At 35.3% G+C, this 18832-nt stretch overlaps 2 protein-coding genes and 1 long non-coding RNA gene across 3 annotated transcripts; 1 reads left to right on the plus strand and 2 right to left on the minus strand.

Annotated features, from left to right (window-relative positions):
* Positions 2352-5928, minus strand: LOC107609018. Its single transcript, XM_021107332.1, has 5 exons — positions 3792-5928; positions 3631-3687; positions 3430-3535; positions 2966-3050; positions 2352-2463 (listed from the first exon to the last, which is right to left on the minus strand). Exons 1-5 carry the CDS (start codon positions 3841-3843, stop codon positions 2362-2364), a joined length of 402 nt encoding a protein of 133 aa, XP_020962991.1. The 5' UTR covers positions 3844-5928; the 3' UTR covers positions 2352-2361.
* LOC107609017 (B3 domain-containing protein At1g05920-like) lies at positions 5914-7372 on the plus strand. The gene has a single exon (XM_016310833.2). It carries the CDS (start codon positions 5947-5949, stop codon positions 6538-6540), a length of 594 nt encoding a protein of 197 aa, XP_016166319.1. The 5' UTR covers positions 5914-5946; the 3' UTR covers positions 6541-7372.
* LOC110262486 lies at positions 7548-12725 on the minus strand. The gene is made up of 5 exons (XR_002351151.1): positions 11865-12725; positions 9020-9574; positions 8743-8854; positions 8479-8592; positions 7548-7596 (listed from the first exon to the last, which is right to left on the minus strand). It is a non-coding gene; the product is annotated as an uncharacterized LOC110262486 (long non-coding RNA).

Genomic DNA, 18832 nt, shown 5'->3' on the forward strand with positions numbered 1-18832 from the left:
TATTGATTAAGTGAACTTGTGATTAGTGAGAGTGAGGAATTAGCTTGTGTTAGCTCTTGAAATCAGACGTGCCAACAAAGTGGTTATTCGCCACATTCACCGGTGAATACTGGAAGCACATGATCTCCGGCCATCAGGATCGCGACTCCTTTGCCAATACTCTCCACAATTCTGTTGAAATAAATAGTAAACTCAGCAATTAGTAGTTGGCCAGGCTTAATCACAGAGTTGCTGCTTTTGGATTTGACACTAAGAAATGTTGGATTTGACTCCTCTAGAGTGCAGCTTTTGGATTTAACAAAATACAATTACCTTCATGGATACACGCCTCTAAATTGTAGATGAGATGATCTGAGGTTTTATATTTAAGATGCGAATACATGTTTAAGTGACCATGATGTTTTCTTGTTTTGTGCAAGAGACACAATCAAACTTTTAAGAAATCATGCTAGTCTTGCACTTTGGGTTGGTGGAAATGAACAGATTCCACCAAAAGATATAAATGCTGCTCTGAAAAGTGATCTGAAACTTCATCCATTTTTTTCTAACTGATCTTTTCTGGCTCAACTTGGAAACTACATACAATACAGAGCTCTTCTTGAGGGATGGACTTCTCGCATGTGGCGCAAGTATACAGGTGTGTTGATTTGGAAAACACAAAATCCTTGGACTGGTCTGAGAGGTCAATTTTATGATCATCTTCTCGACTATGGCTGTCGATGCACTGCAGAGCCAATTCATGTACAGCTTAATCTAGATACATACTTTATAGAAGTAAGTATCTAAGAGACTAAGACTAAAGTTGTCCTTTCAATAAGATGAGAAAAAAATAACACATTATTAACAAAAACAAAAATACTCCCTTGTCTCTTAAATGAAAATTGAGATAGGAAGCAAATGGGAACAAGCTAAAAGGATATATCTGCAAATCATCAATATTTTTCAGTTCTGAATAGTTTCTGGAAGGTCTTGCTTTAATTTTTCTTTTATTTTTCTTCTTAAACCAGGCTGTTAATACTACATCAGAGAAATTGTCTAATATGGCTAACCTCAAGATCTGCATAATAAGGACGGTTGATGAATTCCTTGGCAAGCAAATATCTGTCTGGCCTAGCCTTGTCATCACTGAACACTTTCCACATTCTGAGTGTGATCAAAACACCACAGGAATCAAACAGCAGATCAATGTGGTTAACCAAACAATTTAACATATTGCCTACAGCATGAAATTTGACCAAATTTGAATAAACAAAAATGACCGTGAAACATCTGGGGAAAAAAGATATTGATTATGAGAGGGAACAGAAGAGCCTTACCCTGGATAACACCTGAAGATTGCACCAAATGGCATTGGGCGCCTGTGATAAACTGTTGTAAAAGTGCTGCACAAAAATTGATCAGAATTTAGTCTTCTGATAGTGTTAGAATAAGCCAATACTCTCCACAATTCTGTTGAAATAAGTAGTAAACTCAGCAATTAGTAGTTGAAGGGCCAATGATGGTATTCTTCCCTCTCTTTCAAATTTTGATGCTGCTTCTGAACCTTCAACTATATAGTTTCCAAATTTGAACATTGCTTCAGTTGGTACCATTCTGCCTCTTTATAGAAGGCTTGCTGTATCCGATCCTCATCATTCGGAGACTCCTTGCTGCATTCTAATTGGCGTAGTGTTGCTTTCATCAAAACTTTCTTTTTGCTGAAACACAATACACAGATAATACACAATGATAATTAACTTCAATCCAATGTTTGTCATCACATGATAATTAACTTCTAATTCACCTATTGTTGTTCAAAAAACTCTAATATCAGATTTTATTGAGTTTAAATTACATTCAAACCCTTGAATTTGTTCCCCAGTTAACTATTGTTCGTTGAATTATGGAATTAATCATTTTCTTTTCACCTAAGTTCACAGGGTTTACCAAGATGCATGAGATGGCAAAAATCAGAGTCAACGTGAACGCCCAATTAAAATACATATATATATATATAAAAGAAAAAAAAGAAGGGGCATGTTAAATGGCCCTCTTTCATTGTTAGTTTTTATGAACAATTCCTGCATTCTGTAGAAGATTTCAATTACTCAAGGAATGAAGATTAGCAGCAAGAGAGTACATTACATGGCAACACAACCTTGGTACCGAAGCAACAACCAAAGTTCACATAAAGCAAAGAAAAGAAAAGAAATTAACCTGCTGAAAACAGTATCAAACAAGGATAACCACTCTAGCCTAAATTTTTGTAATCTGCCAAATTCAGTTTATCAAACAAATCAGACACCTCAATATATTTATCAAAATTTGAACAGTTTGAAAGAAATAATAAATGGAAAATGTTGCACATATACCCTTTAGGATTTATCCCAGCAGCTGCAATATACAGATCAAGCTTCCCAATGGATTGCCATTTCCATGAACTCCAATCTCCAAGTCCCAAAATTCTGCTCCAATTAGTGGAATCTTAAGAAGAAATTTTACATTCAGCACATTAGATGTATAAAAATAGGTTGAAAGCTTTCAATTTATTAATTCCTTATCGAAGTACATTTGTTGGCAAAAATCTTATTTCTTTGATTTTTTTGAAAATTTGCTAAGATACAACTTCAAGAATGCAATTGACTTACATCTTTTGTGCTTGTGGTGTTAGTGAGTGTTTCATTGACTTGAGATTCAATGTAGAAACAACATGTTCTGTGTGAATAGAATCTAAAATTTCTTTTGAAAAAAGAGAAAGAAAAAAGGAATTGCACAGTGGACCAAAACAAAGGGGAGAAAACGAAGCAAGATATAAACATGGTAAGAGTAAACAACATTAATAGGAAATAGCAAATGCTGTATTAAAGAAATTCTTCACCAACTAAACACTTTTTAACAGTTTCAAATGCTATAGCTTTCCAAATGGTAAAAGTTAATCAAACTAACACGAGCATGTGCAGAGTCTATCCAATGTTCAGTTACTTACCATAAGCTTGGATGCAAACCCTCCATTATAATCCCTTGAAGAAGGCACACCTTCCATCACCCCAGGCACAGGGTTGTAAGAATCACTGCAACCAACACAATTAAGTGTTTCAGTAATTCGCCTAAAATGTTTCAGTAATCATCAATGGACACTCTGTAATGGAAATTAACGCTCTGGAAACTAGTTATGTGGCTGACACATCATGTTTCTAACATTACATCCTTCTGGACTTGTGCCTTTGGCATACCTACTCCAACAGCGAGCGCTGGAGCAGTTAAATATTTTCGACAAGGTGCTGGAAGCTACACCTAGAGACTGGCCTAGAACAAGGCAGCATGCTCACAGCTAAAACCAAATTATTGCAAATTTTTGCTGCCTAATAACAGATTTAAGACAATAGATAAGTACGTGAAATTATAGTGGAGCCACTTAGATAATGACAAATATATATCTATGTAACTTACAGAACCATTTCCCACTCCACCACAACATATTGCACCTTTTCCCATTGAAAAGACCAAGGGTTTAGCAGCAACAAATGCTTCCTCGGAGCCACCAACCTGAGAAATTCTATACCATATTGCAACTTATGTGTGTTTTCATTCAATACCCAACAGAATTTTAATTTCATATCCAAAGAAGGAAAAGATTGTAAGGGGAAAAACCTTGAATTGAATAGAGTGAGTTGTACTGAACCTCACACCAAAAGCTTAACCACAACTCTGCATCATTAAAAAATAAAGGGAAATAAATAAATAAGAGGATACTCCCATTGACAATGCAACAAAAAATGTCAAGAAGTTTTTAAAGTTCATGTTCAAATAACCTCTTGAGGATGCAAGTGTTCGTTTGTTCCAGTTGAATTTCATAATGCACATGATGAAGGTCTGCAAATTCTCATGTTTGTTCTTTCTGTATTTAATCTTAGTATTTTGTTTATTTATTTATTCTGCAATTCTGTCCCACAATATTGAAAAATGTAAACTGGTTTTGGAACTACCTGTTACTAGATTTAAAATATTTTAGAGAGGGTCATCTACAACAATTCTAACGCACTTCCCTGAAACTATTTATTAGAAAATTTGACTAAACATATAAACTATGAAGGAATACCAACTCTTGTCAGGACTACCAAGTACAACAAAGACCTTATGACGAGCGAATCACATATAAATTATGAGAGAAAATAATCCAACTTCACCGTGAAAAAATAATCCAACTCACCGTAACAAACCTAAGATCTATTTCACCCCCAATATGAATAGCCACAAAACTGTCTAACAGAAATAAAAATGATTAAAAAAAATTAGAAAATCAAGAAGTTTAGGAAAAAAAAAAACCTAAACCAAATATCAGAATAGAAGACCTTTATGGAGGCCAATACGAATTTGAATCCTCTAAAGTTTGAATTCCACTCTAAAGAGTAAAGTGTGCTCTCTTACCATTGATTTTATAGGTGAGACCAAGAATAAATATGAAAGAGAAACTATTTAAGGGTAGAAAATCACACTTTACTCTCTAAAGTGAAATTCAAACTTTAGAGGATCCAAATTCGGCCAATACTGCTGTACTGTTCCATTAAATTCACTCTCAATAATATACATTTAATCTTCCTCGAGGCCAATACTCTCTGATTAGTAATTGTAAAACAAATAGGCTTCGCTTCATATTTAGAATGTAAAACAAATAAACTTTAGAATTAAAAGAAAACATAAAAACATGTAATTGATTCTTCCAACTGTAATAAAGATAATTTTATCAACCATTCCAGCCAAAAAGAAGAAAAAACTAATAAAGTTCATTTGGGATCTATCTGACATAGTTCCCACAATTAGCAAATTAGACTAAAAATGATTAAAGAAAAACAGAATTAAACAACAAATCAAAGCTTAACAATTGCCATGCATAATTTCTTGTCAACTCGGAATGACCAAACTTGAACAACATCATCCTTTTCTAGATTGTTAGTCTTTGCAACTTTGACCCAATTTGACCTTAGAATATAGGATATGCTTACTTTCTCTGACTCTGGGCCCTTGTGCATGAACCACTTAATCAAAGTCAACTCGGTGATTTCTAGCGAGGGTTGGATCAATTTCACTTTTATTCCCTTTTTCTCCTCCAGAATTTCTAGTTACGTGGGAAGCAAGAAATCTTTGTCCTTGACCTGCTATGACAGTATCGAAAGCCGGTTTTGTTGCGGATTCAAATCCGAGTGATAGAGTGTTTTTTCGATAAGCAGAGTGATCCTGCTGCCACCCATATCACTAATCAAGTTCTTGAAGTTTTGTGGAAATTCAGAGGGTTCTTGGTTGACTGGTTTCTTTGATTCTTTCTTGGACTGAGAATCCACTGTCTTCTTGGAATTCTTGTTTGAAACTTGTTCTTGATCGGCACTCAGGCCTGAATTCACGGCACTGGGGCTGTTTCTTTCTTGGTTGACTGGTTTCTTTGTTTCTTTCTTGGACTAAGAATCCATTGAGCTAACGGTATTCTTTCCGCTGCATGAAGAACGTGGTCTGCATGCTTCCCATGCAGAGCCAAACTAAGCTGCCAATGGTTCCCATGCAGACCACGTTCTTCATGCAGCGCCAAGAACAAGCTAAAAGATCTAACGCCTTTGGTTACTGTTGATTCTGATGATTCTACCGTTGAGTTGCCGTTCTCAAGCAAGAGGAAGGCAGCAAACGCCTTTGGTTACTGCCTTGAATCTGAGGGTACAAGTCACGGCATGAGAGATGGGGCTAACGAGGAGGAGAAGAGGATTATGAATATCAAGAGAACAAAAACAGACTGTTTATTCAAAATAAACAGTTTGATTTCAACGGTGATGAACTTGAAGTTGTTAATATTCTGTTTAACCTCCCTGGGAACTTCTTAGAGAGGCTTAATTTAGAGACTTCAAGCAGTACTGCGAATTCAACCCCACTGCTGACCAAGAACAGGTTTCAAAGGAGGATTCCAAGAATACCGTTAGCTCAATGGATTCTCTGTCCAAGAAAGAAACAAAGAAACCAGTCAACCAAGAAAGAAACAGCCCCAGTGCCGTGAATTCAGGCTTGAGTGCCGATCAAGAACAGATTTCAAACAAGAATTCCAAGAAGACAGTGGATTCTCGGTCCAAAAAAGAATCAAAGAAACCAGTCAACCAAGAACCCTCTGAATTGCCACAAAATTTCAAGAACTTCAGTGATATGGGTGGCAGCAGGATCACTCTACTTATCGAAAAAACTCTCTATCACTCGAATTTGAATCCGCGACAAAACCGGCTTTCAATACCGTCACAGCAGGTCAAGGACAAAGATTTCTTGCTTCCCACGGAACTAGAAATTCTGGAGGAGAAAAAGGGAATAAAAGTGAAATTGATCCAACCCTCGCTAGAAACCACCGAGTTGACTTTGATTAAGTGGTTCATGCACAAGGGCCCAGAGTCAGAGAAAGTAAGCATATCCTACATTCTGAGGTCAAATTGGGTCAAAGTTGCAAAGGCTAACAATCTAGAAAAGGATGATGTTGTTCAAGTTTGGTCATTCCGAGTTGACGAGAAATTATGCATGGCAATTGTCAAGCTTTGATTTATTGTTTAATTCTGTTTTTCTTTAATCATTTTTAGCCTAATTTGCTAATTGCGGGAACTATGTCAGATAGATCCCAAATGAACTTTGTTAGTTTTTTCTTCTTTTTGGCTAGAATGGTTGATAAAATTATCTTTATTACAGGTGGAAGAATCAATTACATGTTTTTATGTTTTCTTTTAATTATAAAGTTTATTTGTTTTACATTTTAAATATGAAGCGACAAGCCTATTTACAAAGCATTTTATAGTAACTAGTTAACACTGTGGAAGGGTGTTGATTATAAAACTATAGAAATTACTAATTAGAGAGTATTGGCCTCGAAGAAGATTAAATGTATATTACTTTGAGAGTGAATTCAATGGAACAGTACAGCAATATTAGCCTCCATAAAGGTCTTCTATTCTGATATTTGGTTTAGATTTTTTTCCCTTAAACTTCTTGATTTTCTATTTTTGTTATGATTTTTATTTCTGTTAGACAATTTTATAACTATTCATATTGGGGTGAAACAGATCTTAGGTTTGTTACGGTGAGTTGGATTATTTTTTCACGGTGAAGTTGGATTATTTTCTCTCATAATTTATGTGATTCGCTCATCATAAGGTCTACTGCAATATTGTTGTATTCAGTAGTCTTGACAAGAGTTGGTATTCATCCATAGTTTATATGTTTAGTCAAATTTTCTAATAAATAGTTACAGGGAAGTGCGTTAGAATTGTTGTAGATGACTCTCTCTAAAATATTTTAAATCTAGTAACATGTAGTTCCAAAACCAGTTTACATTTTTCAATATTGTGGGACAGAATTGCAGAATAAATAAATAAACAAAATACCAAGATTAAATACAGAAAGAACAAACATGAGAATTTGCAGACCTTCATGTGCATTATGAAATTCAACTAGAACACTTAGTTGTGTTGGTTGCAGCAATTCTTACAATCCTGTGCCTGGGGTGATGGAAGGTGTGCCGTCTTCAAGGGATTATAATGGAGTAACTGAACATTGGATCGACTTTGCACGTGTTAGTTTGATTAACTTTTACCATTTGGAAAGCTATAGCATTTGAAACTGTTAAAAAGTGTTTAGTTGGTGAAGAATTTCTTGAAGTAACATCACAAGCACAAAAGATTAAGTCAATTGCATTCTTGTAGTTGTATCTTAGCAAATTATCACAAAAATCACAAAGAAATAAGATTTTTTCCAACAAATGTACTTTGATAAGATATTAATAAATTGAAAGCTTTCAACCTATTTTAATATATCTAATGTGCTGAATGTAAATTTCTTCTTAAGAATTGATTATCTCGATGAAATCAATTTTAAACCTGAGATTTGATTATCTTTTTTTTTCTTCTCAGTATTTTATTTAATTTATCTTATTTGTAATCTTTTCAAATCTTGAAATTAACTTACCTTTTTTAAAAACAAAAGATACTGATTGATTGAAAGATTTAATTTTAATTTGTCAAACAAATTAACATAATATAAGAAGAGGTGCTTTATTGAATTAAGTATACACAATAACTACTACCAAAAGTAATTAACTACTACTATCCCATGTTGAAGGTTCCTCAATAATAATGTAGAGTCAATAAAAAAAAAATTAACGCTAGCTCTATATCCCTCTTCTAATGCTAAATATCTAGTTCTAATTAGTATTGAGACAAAGAATGAAGGGAGCCAGGGAATATAAACCTAGCTAGAAAAAGAACTTATTGCTTACTTTGTTAGTTAAATTATTTTGATTCGCAATCAGACATACAACGAATAGAGAGAAGAAAATCCTCTACTTTCGTTCTAATCAAGATCAATGCAATAAAATCATGTATTCATGTCAATGGCGTTAGATTTAAGTTCACTACCTTGCTAAGTTACTTGTATATATTCCTACATTAACAAGAAAAAGAATCAAATTATTTCTATCTACAAACAAACCTGAGTCTCAGCTGCATTCAAACCAGAAGAAAATGGCTTCACATCATCATCTCTGAATCCTTTCAGACCAGCTACAATGTCATTCACAGCGACGGAATCATCCCAGGGCACGAACTTCGATCAAAAAATGCTTTTTAAGTATTATTCATCATAACTTTTAAACCAAAACTTGGATATTTTAACACAAACATCTTAGAGCTATTAATTTTATCAATATTTGAACAGAGTGAAAGAAATAATAAATGGAAAATGTTGCACATATACCCTTTAGGATTTATCCCAGCAGCTGTAATATACAGATCAAGCTTCCCAATGGATTGCCATTTCCATGAACTCCAAACTCCGAGTCCCAAAATTCTGCTCCCATCAGTGGAATCTTAAGAAGAAATTTACATTCAGCACATTAGATATATAAAAATAGGTTGAAAGCTTTCAATTTATTAATATCTTATCAAAGTACATTTGTTGGAAAAAATCTTATTTCTTTGCGATTTTTGTGATAATTTGCTAAGATACAACTACAAGAATGCAATTGACTTACATCTTTTGTGCTTGTGATGTTACTTCAAGAAATTCTTCACCAACTAAACAATTTTTAACAGTTTCAAATGCTATAGCTTTCCAAATGGTAAAAGTTAATCAAGCTAACACGAGCATGTGCAAAGTCAATCCAATGTTCAGTTACTTACCATAAGCTTGGATACAAACTGTAACGACCCAACTTCCAGTACGTCATGATCGTACCAAAAGTAAGGCGTTACTAACCTGTTTTCTTTATTAACTATTTAATATTGAGCCTTTAGTTCGATATTGCATTTCAGTTTTTAATAAAAAGCCAGAAAATTTTGTTTTTGTTTATTAAAATCATGTCAAAGATCAACAAGCAGTAATAATCACATAGTTATTAATAATAATAAATATTATACAAAAGAATTCAAATGAAACTCAGGTACAACTCATATCCCTCTGTATAAAATAAAAACTAAAGTAACAAGGGCGAGGGAACTCTATGAAAACAACGCAACTTATAAACTTAACTCATAAATAAGTTTTATAATCGCCTGCAGCTTCAAACCGAGTCTTCGAACCTGTGTCACTGAAAGGGGTGGAAGATTTTGGGGTGAGAACAAACCACACGTTCTCAGTAGGGAATGGGAATGTCGTAAAAGTAATGAAATAGAATGCAAATAATTAACATACCCAAGGAAACTATATCTTCATCAAAACTTTTTAAAAATGCTCTTAGTTTTACTTTAGCTAATTAATTACGTCTTTCAAAATCTCTAAACTCAAACCAAATTCTAAATATAAAACTAATCACATTAACCATCTCTCAGTCACAATTAATTCTCAATCAAAACGTCAATTCTTAATCAGTTTAATACATTCACAAACTAATAGTACAAACAAGGGATTCAGCTCAGCATACAAACAAGTCACAGCAAGACAAATAGCACAATCACAGGGAAATACAACGAGCAAACCCAATCAAATGCAAATGCGCAAACAATGATGATGCATGACTAGTCCTAGTGCAGGTAATGAGCTCATTTGTCGGTTACATACCCGCTCCCGACGTTACCCGGAGTCCTTTGACTTGCATGGCGGAGCTAGTTAACTTATATCTGCCCAACACGCTCGCTGTAAGAGTCCTTTGACTTACAGGAGCACACACACACACTCACTGTGAGTCCTTTGACTTACAAGAGCATATGCTAGTTATGTGTTTTCTCGATACCTCTGTAAGAGTCCTCTGACTTACAAAATAGCATTATAGCTAAGTATCCCAAGGAAGCACTCTTGGTGGTCGCACCACCATCTATTTATCTGACTGCCTTCACGCGGTAGATCATCACATAATCATTCTCATTATTCATCATCACTTTCACATTCTTATGCAGTACCTCTTTCTTTCTCTGCTCAATTATAGTATACAAATTTAATCATACTATACAAACTTTACATCTTTCACTTTTACAACATCTTAGCTCAAACCATTTCTCTTTATCATTCGGATTCAAATATTATAAAATTCACCAAACTCCTGAAAAGTAATCCTTTATTTCAGGCCCAAAACATAACTCTTTTCATGTTAAATTGAATTCAAAACATAATTCCTTTCTTAAATAATTCAAACTTGAAACATAAACCTTTCCTTGGTAATTCAAATTCAAAATAGTATAATTCTTTTCTCATCTAAATAAAACTCAAATAATATAATTTTCCAAGTTCAAATCTTCTAAAATGACTTTTCAAATAAAACCTCAGATTTTTATAAAATTTCGACAGCCCTTCCCCAAAAATTCGGACTTAGCCACCCTTACGGGTTTCCTCTTTCTCAACAACTCACCAGCCCTTTTATCAGCAGTTATCACACCAACAGAATCTCAATAATCATCTCATCATAAATCAGTTTAACAACCAACATCCTAACATTAATTAAAATCAGAGTTTCCATAAATCATTCTTAAAAAGTAAATCAGTCCAGCTTCAAGAATTCATAACTAATATCCCAAACTTCAACTTTTTATATTTCTAGTTATTTTTAAAGTTATTTAGTTATTAGCAAAGTTACCATTTCATTCTAAAGATCATATTTCAAGAAAATACTTCAGTAATCAACCTCTAATCCTTTAACCGTCCTCAAAATCAACTCTAGTTAACCTTAAGTCAACAATAACAACCAACTTGACATAATCAACTAAAAATCTGAATTTTCCAGCAACTCTAAGATAATCAGAAAGCAGACACAATTAAACCATTATCACAATAATTCCAAACCGAGCACAAGCTTAAATCAACTCAACACTCAACACAATATTATCCAGTTACATTAACATATCCAGTAACCAATAATTTCTCAAACAAGCTTGCAACCATATCCACCATCATCAATTAAATTTCAATTCCACAACTAAATCAAGAAATCAGCATAACCAAGAATTCGAGTAATTAGTCACTTTCAAACAATTAAATCATTATTCACGTCACAGCCTCAAATCAAAATCAATTTTAATACCACACCAATCACATTTCCACAACCTCAATCCAAGCTTAATTCCACCAACTAATCTCTCATAACAACCAATTGCATTCACAGCACCAATCCAAACTCAATTCATCAATTATCCATATGACAGCTTTTCAATAATTAACTCAGCATATTTCACTTTAATAAATTACACTAAATTAATCATTATTCACAATAGCATCTAATTTCAGTCACAGCTCAGAATAATCACAACAACTAACTAATTTCAAATGCATTTCAAGTCATTCATGTCAATTAAGAAATTCTTAACCATTGTTAACCATTTGCACTTATCCAAATAACTTTGTAGGCATTCTAAATTAAAAACGTTTAACTTTAAAAATAAATCCCCTACCTCAGTGTCGTATTAACAACGCAATCAAACCAAACAGCAGCCTCGGTGACATTTTTCCTATGAGTTCCCTTCCTCTTGCAACAACACAGCAGCTCGGAACCTACGTAGCAGCATCAGAATCATCAAGAGCAGCTCCAACATTGGTTCCCGGCGGCAAAGGCTCCAGCAACTACAAAACTAGAAGCAGAGGCAGAACAGAGCAAGAACAGCAGCAGCGATCTTGAACCCAACAAACAGCAGCGGCAGTGGCGTTTTCTCAGATTCCAGAATCCAGAAGTAGGAGCAGATTTGGCGAGCTTCAATGGTGATAGTCGCAACAGCATCAACGGCGGGATTGGAAGCAGCAGTGATGACTGGGCACACAACAGTGACGAGAACTCCTCCTCTTCCTCGCGTTCTGCTCGTTTTCCCCCTCTCATGTGTGCGACGGTGATGGCGACGGGCCCTGGCAGCAGCGCAGACAGCATCTCCTCTTCAGCCTCGGACGCGAGCTCTCTCTCCTCCACCCTTCATGCTCGACGGCGACTATGACGGCGATGACTACGGCTCCCTTCGAAGCAACGACGACGGCGACCTCGTGGCAGCAGAGCGCGACGACGATCAGAACGCGACGGCAGCTTCTCCTCGACGGCAACGAGCTCGCACCAACGGCTGGACGGCGACAAGCGTGAACGGCGGCGCAGGTAGGACACAGCGGCGGTGGCTCAGCGGCGACTTCACGGGCTTCCTCTCTCGGTCTCTCTCTCTCTCTCTCTTTTCCGTTTCTTCAGTGTGCGTCTAGGCTGCTGGGTTTGGGGAAGGGGTTTCGGTGGATGGGTTAAGGGATTCAGGGTTAGGGTTTCTCAATTAATTTGGAAAACGGTTCCGCTACGTTACCAACAGCATATCTGCCAACTTCTACCAACTCTTATTTATAATTGTGTTTTATGGAAGTGTGTTTATGGATGTGTCTAATAAAAATGTCTTTTTTATAGCTATGTTTAATAGAAATGTCTTTATAGATATATTTTCTAGATGTGTCTCTTTATATATGTATTTAAAATATATTAATTATTAGACATATCCACGAATATTATTAAATTAAATTAATTATTTTTAATTTAAAATATAAAATAAACATACTAATCACATTTTTATAAAATATAGTTTAAACTCAATATTAATTATTCAAATTAAATGATATAACTTTTTATTTATTTTTCTATCAGCGGGACATTAATTTCAAATCATATAAAATAATCAATTATAAAAATTAAACAAGAATATGATTTAACTTAAACCCAAAGTATTCATAAAATCAATTTAATCATGCTCGATAGATTATTTTCTAAAATTAAAGAACTCAAATTAAATCATAATTTATTATAATAGAATTTATTTTAAATTAAATTATACAATTCTTTCTTTTTTTAAAAAATTATCAAAATTATATTCAACTATAATAAAATTTTAATTAATTTAAACTTCAATTATCATGAAACTCTATTTAATTATTTTTAGTAAAATAATTTTCTTCAAGTAAAATTATCAACAAATAAAATAAATCACAAATAACTAATTATTTGATTTTCAAAAACTTGCATTGTTACCCAAACTCTCTATTTTAATCCCCTGAAGAAGGCACACCTTCCATCACCCCAGGCACAAGCTTGTAAGAATCACTGCAACCAACACAGTTAAGTGTTCCAGTTGAATTTCATAATGCACATGAAGGTCTGCAAATTTTCATGTTTGTTCTTTCAGTATTTAATCTTAATATTTTGTTTATTTATTTATTCTACAATTCTGTCCCACAATAATAAAAAATGTAAACTAGTTTAGAACTACATGTTACTAGATTTAAAATATTCTAGAGAGGATCATCTACAACAATTTTAACGCACTTCTCTAAAACTATTTATTAGAAAATTTGACTAAACATATAAACATATAAACATATAAACTATGGATGAATACCAACTCTTGTCATGACTACTGGGTGCAATAATATTGCAGTAGACCTTATGACGAGCAAATCACGTATAAATTATGAGAGAAAATAATCCAACTCACCGTGAAAAAATAATCTAACTCACTGTAACAAACCTAAGATCTGTTTCACCCCCAATATGAATAGCCATAAAACTGTCTAATAGAAATAAAAATGATAAAAAAATAGAAAATCAAGAAGTTTAGGGAAAAAAAACCTGAACCAAATATCAGAATAGAAGAGGCCCCTACTGTTGTACTGTTCCATTGAATTTGTAACACCCTGCCACACAGCTTTACACCTAGGATGTAAAACAGAGGTGGTGAGGCGCTACGACCTCTACAATAAAATATATATAGTATAATAATTAAAAGGATTTAATATACGAGGAGCCCTGAATAAAAGGTAAAGCAAAAATCGCAAAACATAAAAGCGCAACGCTCAGGAAACATGATTACTTGCGTGGGAAGAAATTAAGATTTAAAGGCATGACTAAACATAAAATAGGAACAGAGAGTCAAGAATACAAGGTTACAAGCCCCTAACTCAGTCTGCGAAGTTAAGGTTGGCCAGAGAATATATATATATATATATATATATATATATATACATAGCCCCAAGTCCCAAAATGCACATACATAAACCCTTGTTCTTCATAAAACCTCTAAGAGGTACATAAACAAGGCATTCTTATACACAAGGGGAGAAACTATAAATTTATACATAATAATATCAAAATAACAAAAGGATACCCCAAAACAAACCACTTCACCGTAGAAACTCCAGGTTCTCCATAAAACCTCTAAGAGGTACATAAATAAAGCATTTTTATACATAAGAGGAGAAACTATACACGTATAGATATATACATATATCAAAATAACAAAAAGGAATCCCAAGGTAAACCACTTCGCCGTAGAAACTTCAGACGCCTACCGAAGTGCCTCTCGACCTGCATCTGAAAAACAACAACATAGCATGGAATGAGAACCGGAGGTTCTCAGTATGGTAAAGGTGTCACACACATAAGATATAAGGTCCTGGGAATGCCAGAGGCAATCCTAGAACGCCGACACTCAGATTATAAACCTAAAGAACTAAAACAGAAGCTATAAAGTATGGTGATTTTCTAAGGCTTTCTAAAGTAAACTGATTCCTTAAAATCTAACTAAAACTGAACTAGGTTCCTAAATCTCTCCGTCTTTCCTCCGTTCCTCCATCTCTGATGATATTACAGAGACAAACAAGCAAACAAAAGCAAACACAGGGAGAATACAAATAGTACATATAGCAAGTATATCAAATAGCATGTTATAAGCAGTTAGGCATTCCCAGTTAATGCACAATCAAACAATTCAAACAAGATGCACATGATGCATGCCTGTCCTATGCCTGATGAGGTTCATCTGTCGGTTATCAAGACAACCCGACAAGTCCGAAACCCTTGGACTGTCCCCCGTCGCTCCTCCCCATGAGTCTATGCATAGCTTTTTTCTCATATCATTCATAACTCATACTTTCATATATAAAACTTTGCTCAATGGGGGCTACTATTCCCAAGAATTTATACGTGCTCAGTCACCCTTACGACGTAGGGTCAACATAGTATCGAGTTTCAACCTGGAACACGTGGTGGCAAGCCACGGTTCTTTACCCAGGAAAACTCGTATCTCAGATCATCATTCATATTCATTCATAAACATCTCATATGTTTGCATCTTTTTACATAGTTTATCATAACCCAAAGCAAGTGAGGCGAAACCACAACCCTTGCGTCTACCCGGGGAGCCTCTATACTAACCAACCTGGAGCAAGTGAGGCGGAACCACAACCCTTGCATCTACCCAGGAGATATGTTCTCATATGCCCAGGAGGAACAAAGGAGGGGATCCTAACCTCCCACCATCTCGCTGGGGGTGATTTTACAATACCAGGAGGAACAAAGAAGGGGATCCTCACCTTCCACCTTCTCCTGGGATCGCTCTTTCGAGAAAGAGTGCTCTTTCATTAGCCAGTTTCATAATTTAAAAGATATATATACATATGCATTTATGCCACCTATCTTCTCATACCTAAATCATCACCTTTTCAACTTTACTTCACCTCCAAGTTACCTTAATTTCCTAACTCCAACTTATCACTAAACTTACTAATAAGATCTAGGGTTAAAAGAATAAAAATAGAGATTTAGAGAATTGAAATCATATCCGAATCATAAAAATACAAGTGCTGGAAAAACAGAGTCTGTGCGGACGCACACAAGTGTGCGTGCGCACACCAACCAGGAACTACTTAGTGTGCGTGCGCCTCACCTATGCGAGCGCCACCAGTAGAAAGCATCCCCCGGTGCGTGCGTGCGCACCATGGCATGAGTACGCACATTTTCTGTAAAACACCAGGTGTGCGTGCGCACAAAGGCGTGCGTATGCACAAGTGAAGTTGTTGCTATTGCTGGGTGCGTGCACACATCAGTGTGCGTAGGCACACACCAAAAATTCTGGTTCTGCTGTATTTTAAAAATTTTCAGTTTTTATACCAGATTTCCTGCGTCCATAACTTCTTCTACAAGATTCGGTTTTCCGCAGAATTTATATCGTTTTAAAGCTTGTAAAATCCTCTTTGATTTGAAACAAACTTTATTTTTGTCCAAAATTTGAGGCTCGAGTTATGGACTGCCGAAGTTCGTTAAAAATCAAGTTTTTATTCAAAACCTCAAACCTCCATTTTTACCACAACAAACTCAATACCCACACCCCAACATACCACTTTAGAATGCCAAAAACCTCCACCTCCTAGATTAATCAATTATACTATCATATGCACAATCCCATATACAAATTACTCAACTAAACAACAAGATCATCATCCTTCATCACATATATAAGTTCATTCCTTAATACATTGCCGATTATCACTAGTTCACCATATAACATCATGTTCCATCACCAACATTAGTTACCAAGCTAATAATCAACCAAAATCGACAATCATTATCAAAGTACTAAACATTTAACGCATTCAAACATTCATACCTAGCCTATGATCATCTAGCCTAAGTTTTCACAAAACCTTACATATTAAATACGAGAAACCTAAACCATACCTTGGCCGATTTTCACGTATTATCCAAGACAACCCACAAGACAAAATTGTAAGCCCCAACCACCAAAATCCAGCAACTAGAACTCACTCCAAGCTTCCAATTAAGCTTCCAACATATCCAATTGCCTCGTATCACATGTTTACATGCACCTAACATAATTATCACAAACATATTCCCAACACTCAATATCCAAAATACAAAATTAATGAATTAGCTAGAGTTCTAGGATTCTCACCTTGTACAAGCACCAAAGAAGCAAGATTGAACGTTCTCCTTAAGCTAATTCAAACCTAAACACCGGAATTAAGCAATTTTCAACATAATTGCTTATATAATTCGAAATTGAGAAGGAAGAAATTAGAACAAAGAAGTAATTTTCTTACCTAATTAATGACTGGGTTTTGTAGAGCTCAACGACGCGAACGCGTGGCTGCAAACGGTACGGCGATCGGAGCTCCGGATCAAAAGTTATTGAGATTTGATTATATGAGTGAGGGTTAGGATTGTTACTTGTTCTCCCCCCGTGTTTGCTTGCTTCTAGCGTGTTTTTGCATGCAGAAATGGGAAGAATGAGCTTCAGCTCATTTTATTTAGTGAGCTAGTTGGGCCCACGGGCTCGGTTCGGGTTCGGTTCGACCGGTTCGGTCTGTTCGGCCAATCTTGGGCCAAATTCTTCGAAATTAGTGTCAAAATTTTCATTTTAATTAGCTCTATCTTATTTTAATATAAAATTTACATTTCTAATTTATTCTATTAAAATCTAATTTATTGATTAATTATTCGCTAATTTTGTGGGGTTTACATCCTACCCACCTAATTAAGAATTTTGCCCTCAAAATTCAGATTCAGTTATCTAAAAAGAGGTGTGGGTAGTCCTTCCGCATACTTAGAGTTTTTTGAAGCTGACCTCATCACTCGAAGTGTCCATCTCCTTTCGTTTAAACTAACGCAGGTTGTAAGATATGAATTTGTTTTAGAAGCGTGTTTCAGAAGTTACGAAATGTGGAGTACGTCGAAAAGGTTCGAAAGGTACGGCAGGAAAATTATTTGATATGCCACTAGCCATCAATGCTCTCCCGAAATTGAAATGGACCAACGTAGCGGTGTTTAACTTCTTAGTTTTCGATTGCTCATCTGATTCTAGTTCGTTGAAGTAATCTTTAGAAATGCATATCTTCCTTCTTCAAACTTGAAAAGTCTTTTCTTTAGGTTCGCATAACTCTTCTATCGGCTTTTCATAGTGAGAATCTTAACTTGAATCTATTGTAGCTTTTCTCCATCGTCTCGACTATCAGATTCAGGAAATGAAAATGTTTGATGCTCCAGTTTCAAATTAGCACAGAGGCTTTTAGCGCACCGTGAAGCCTTACTTACTTTCTGATGTCTAATCTCGTTTAATATCTTCGATAAACAGTTTGTCCCGATGGGTGGAATAGCTTTGGGTTGACTGACCCACGATCACCTAACAACATTACTTCCTATCCTAGTCCCCGATAACCCCTTTCACAATCAGTAGCAATCCTTTGTACTTTCATTGTGAACCCTTCCATGGTTATCACAACTAAGATGACTCTTGGTACTTGCTTCTTATCTTCGAACATGTCAGATATTCAGTCACACTCGTCATCATATTATCCATCGTATCGGACACTCAACCCTATCTTATTATACTTGTGATACGCCTTAGCAATCCTCGGTTGAATTGAGATCCGTCCTTGATGGCTTCGGACAATGGTTTACGTTCCTACTCTTTGCATTAGGCATACTAATCTCTTGTACTTTCGATCTGTTTCTTCATTCCTCCCAGTCTCATTCTTTGTTTCCCTCGATCTCTTCTTGATTTTCTGTTTATTTACCAGACTTCGACATCCTCGGTAGCTCTTTATCGTCTTCTTA

The sequence above is a fragment of the Arachis ipaensis genome, chromosome B07 (genome assembly GCF_000816755.2).
Source record: "Arachis ipaensis cultivar K30076 chromosome B07, Araip1.1, whole genome shotgun sequence".
NCBI lineage: Eukaryota > Viridiplantae > Streptophyta > Magnoliopsida > Fabales > Fabaceae > Arachis > Arachis ipaensis.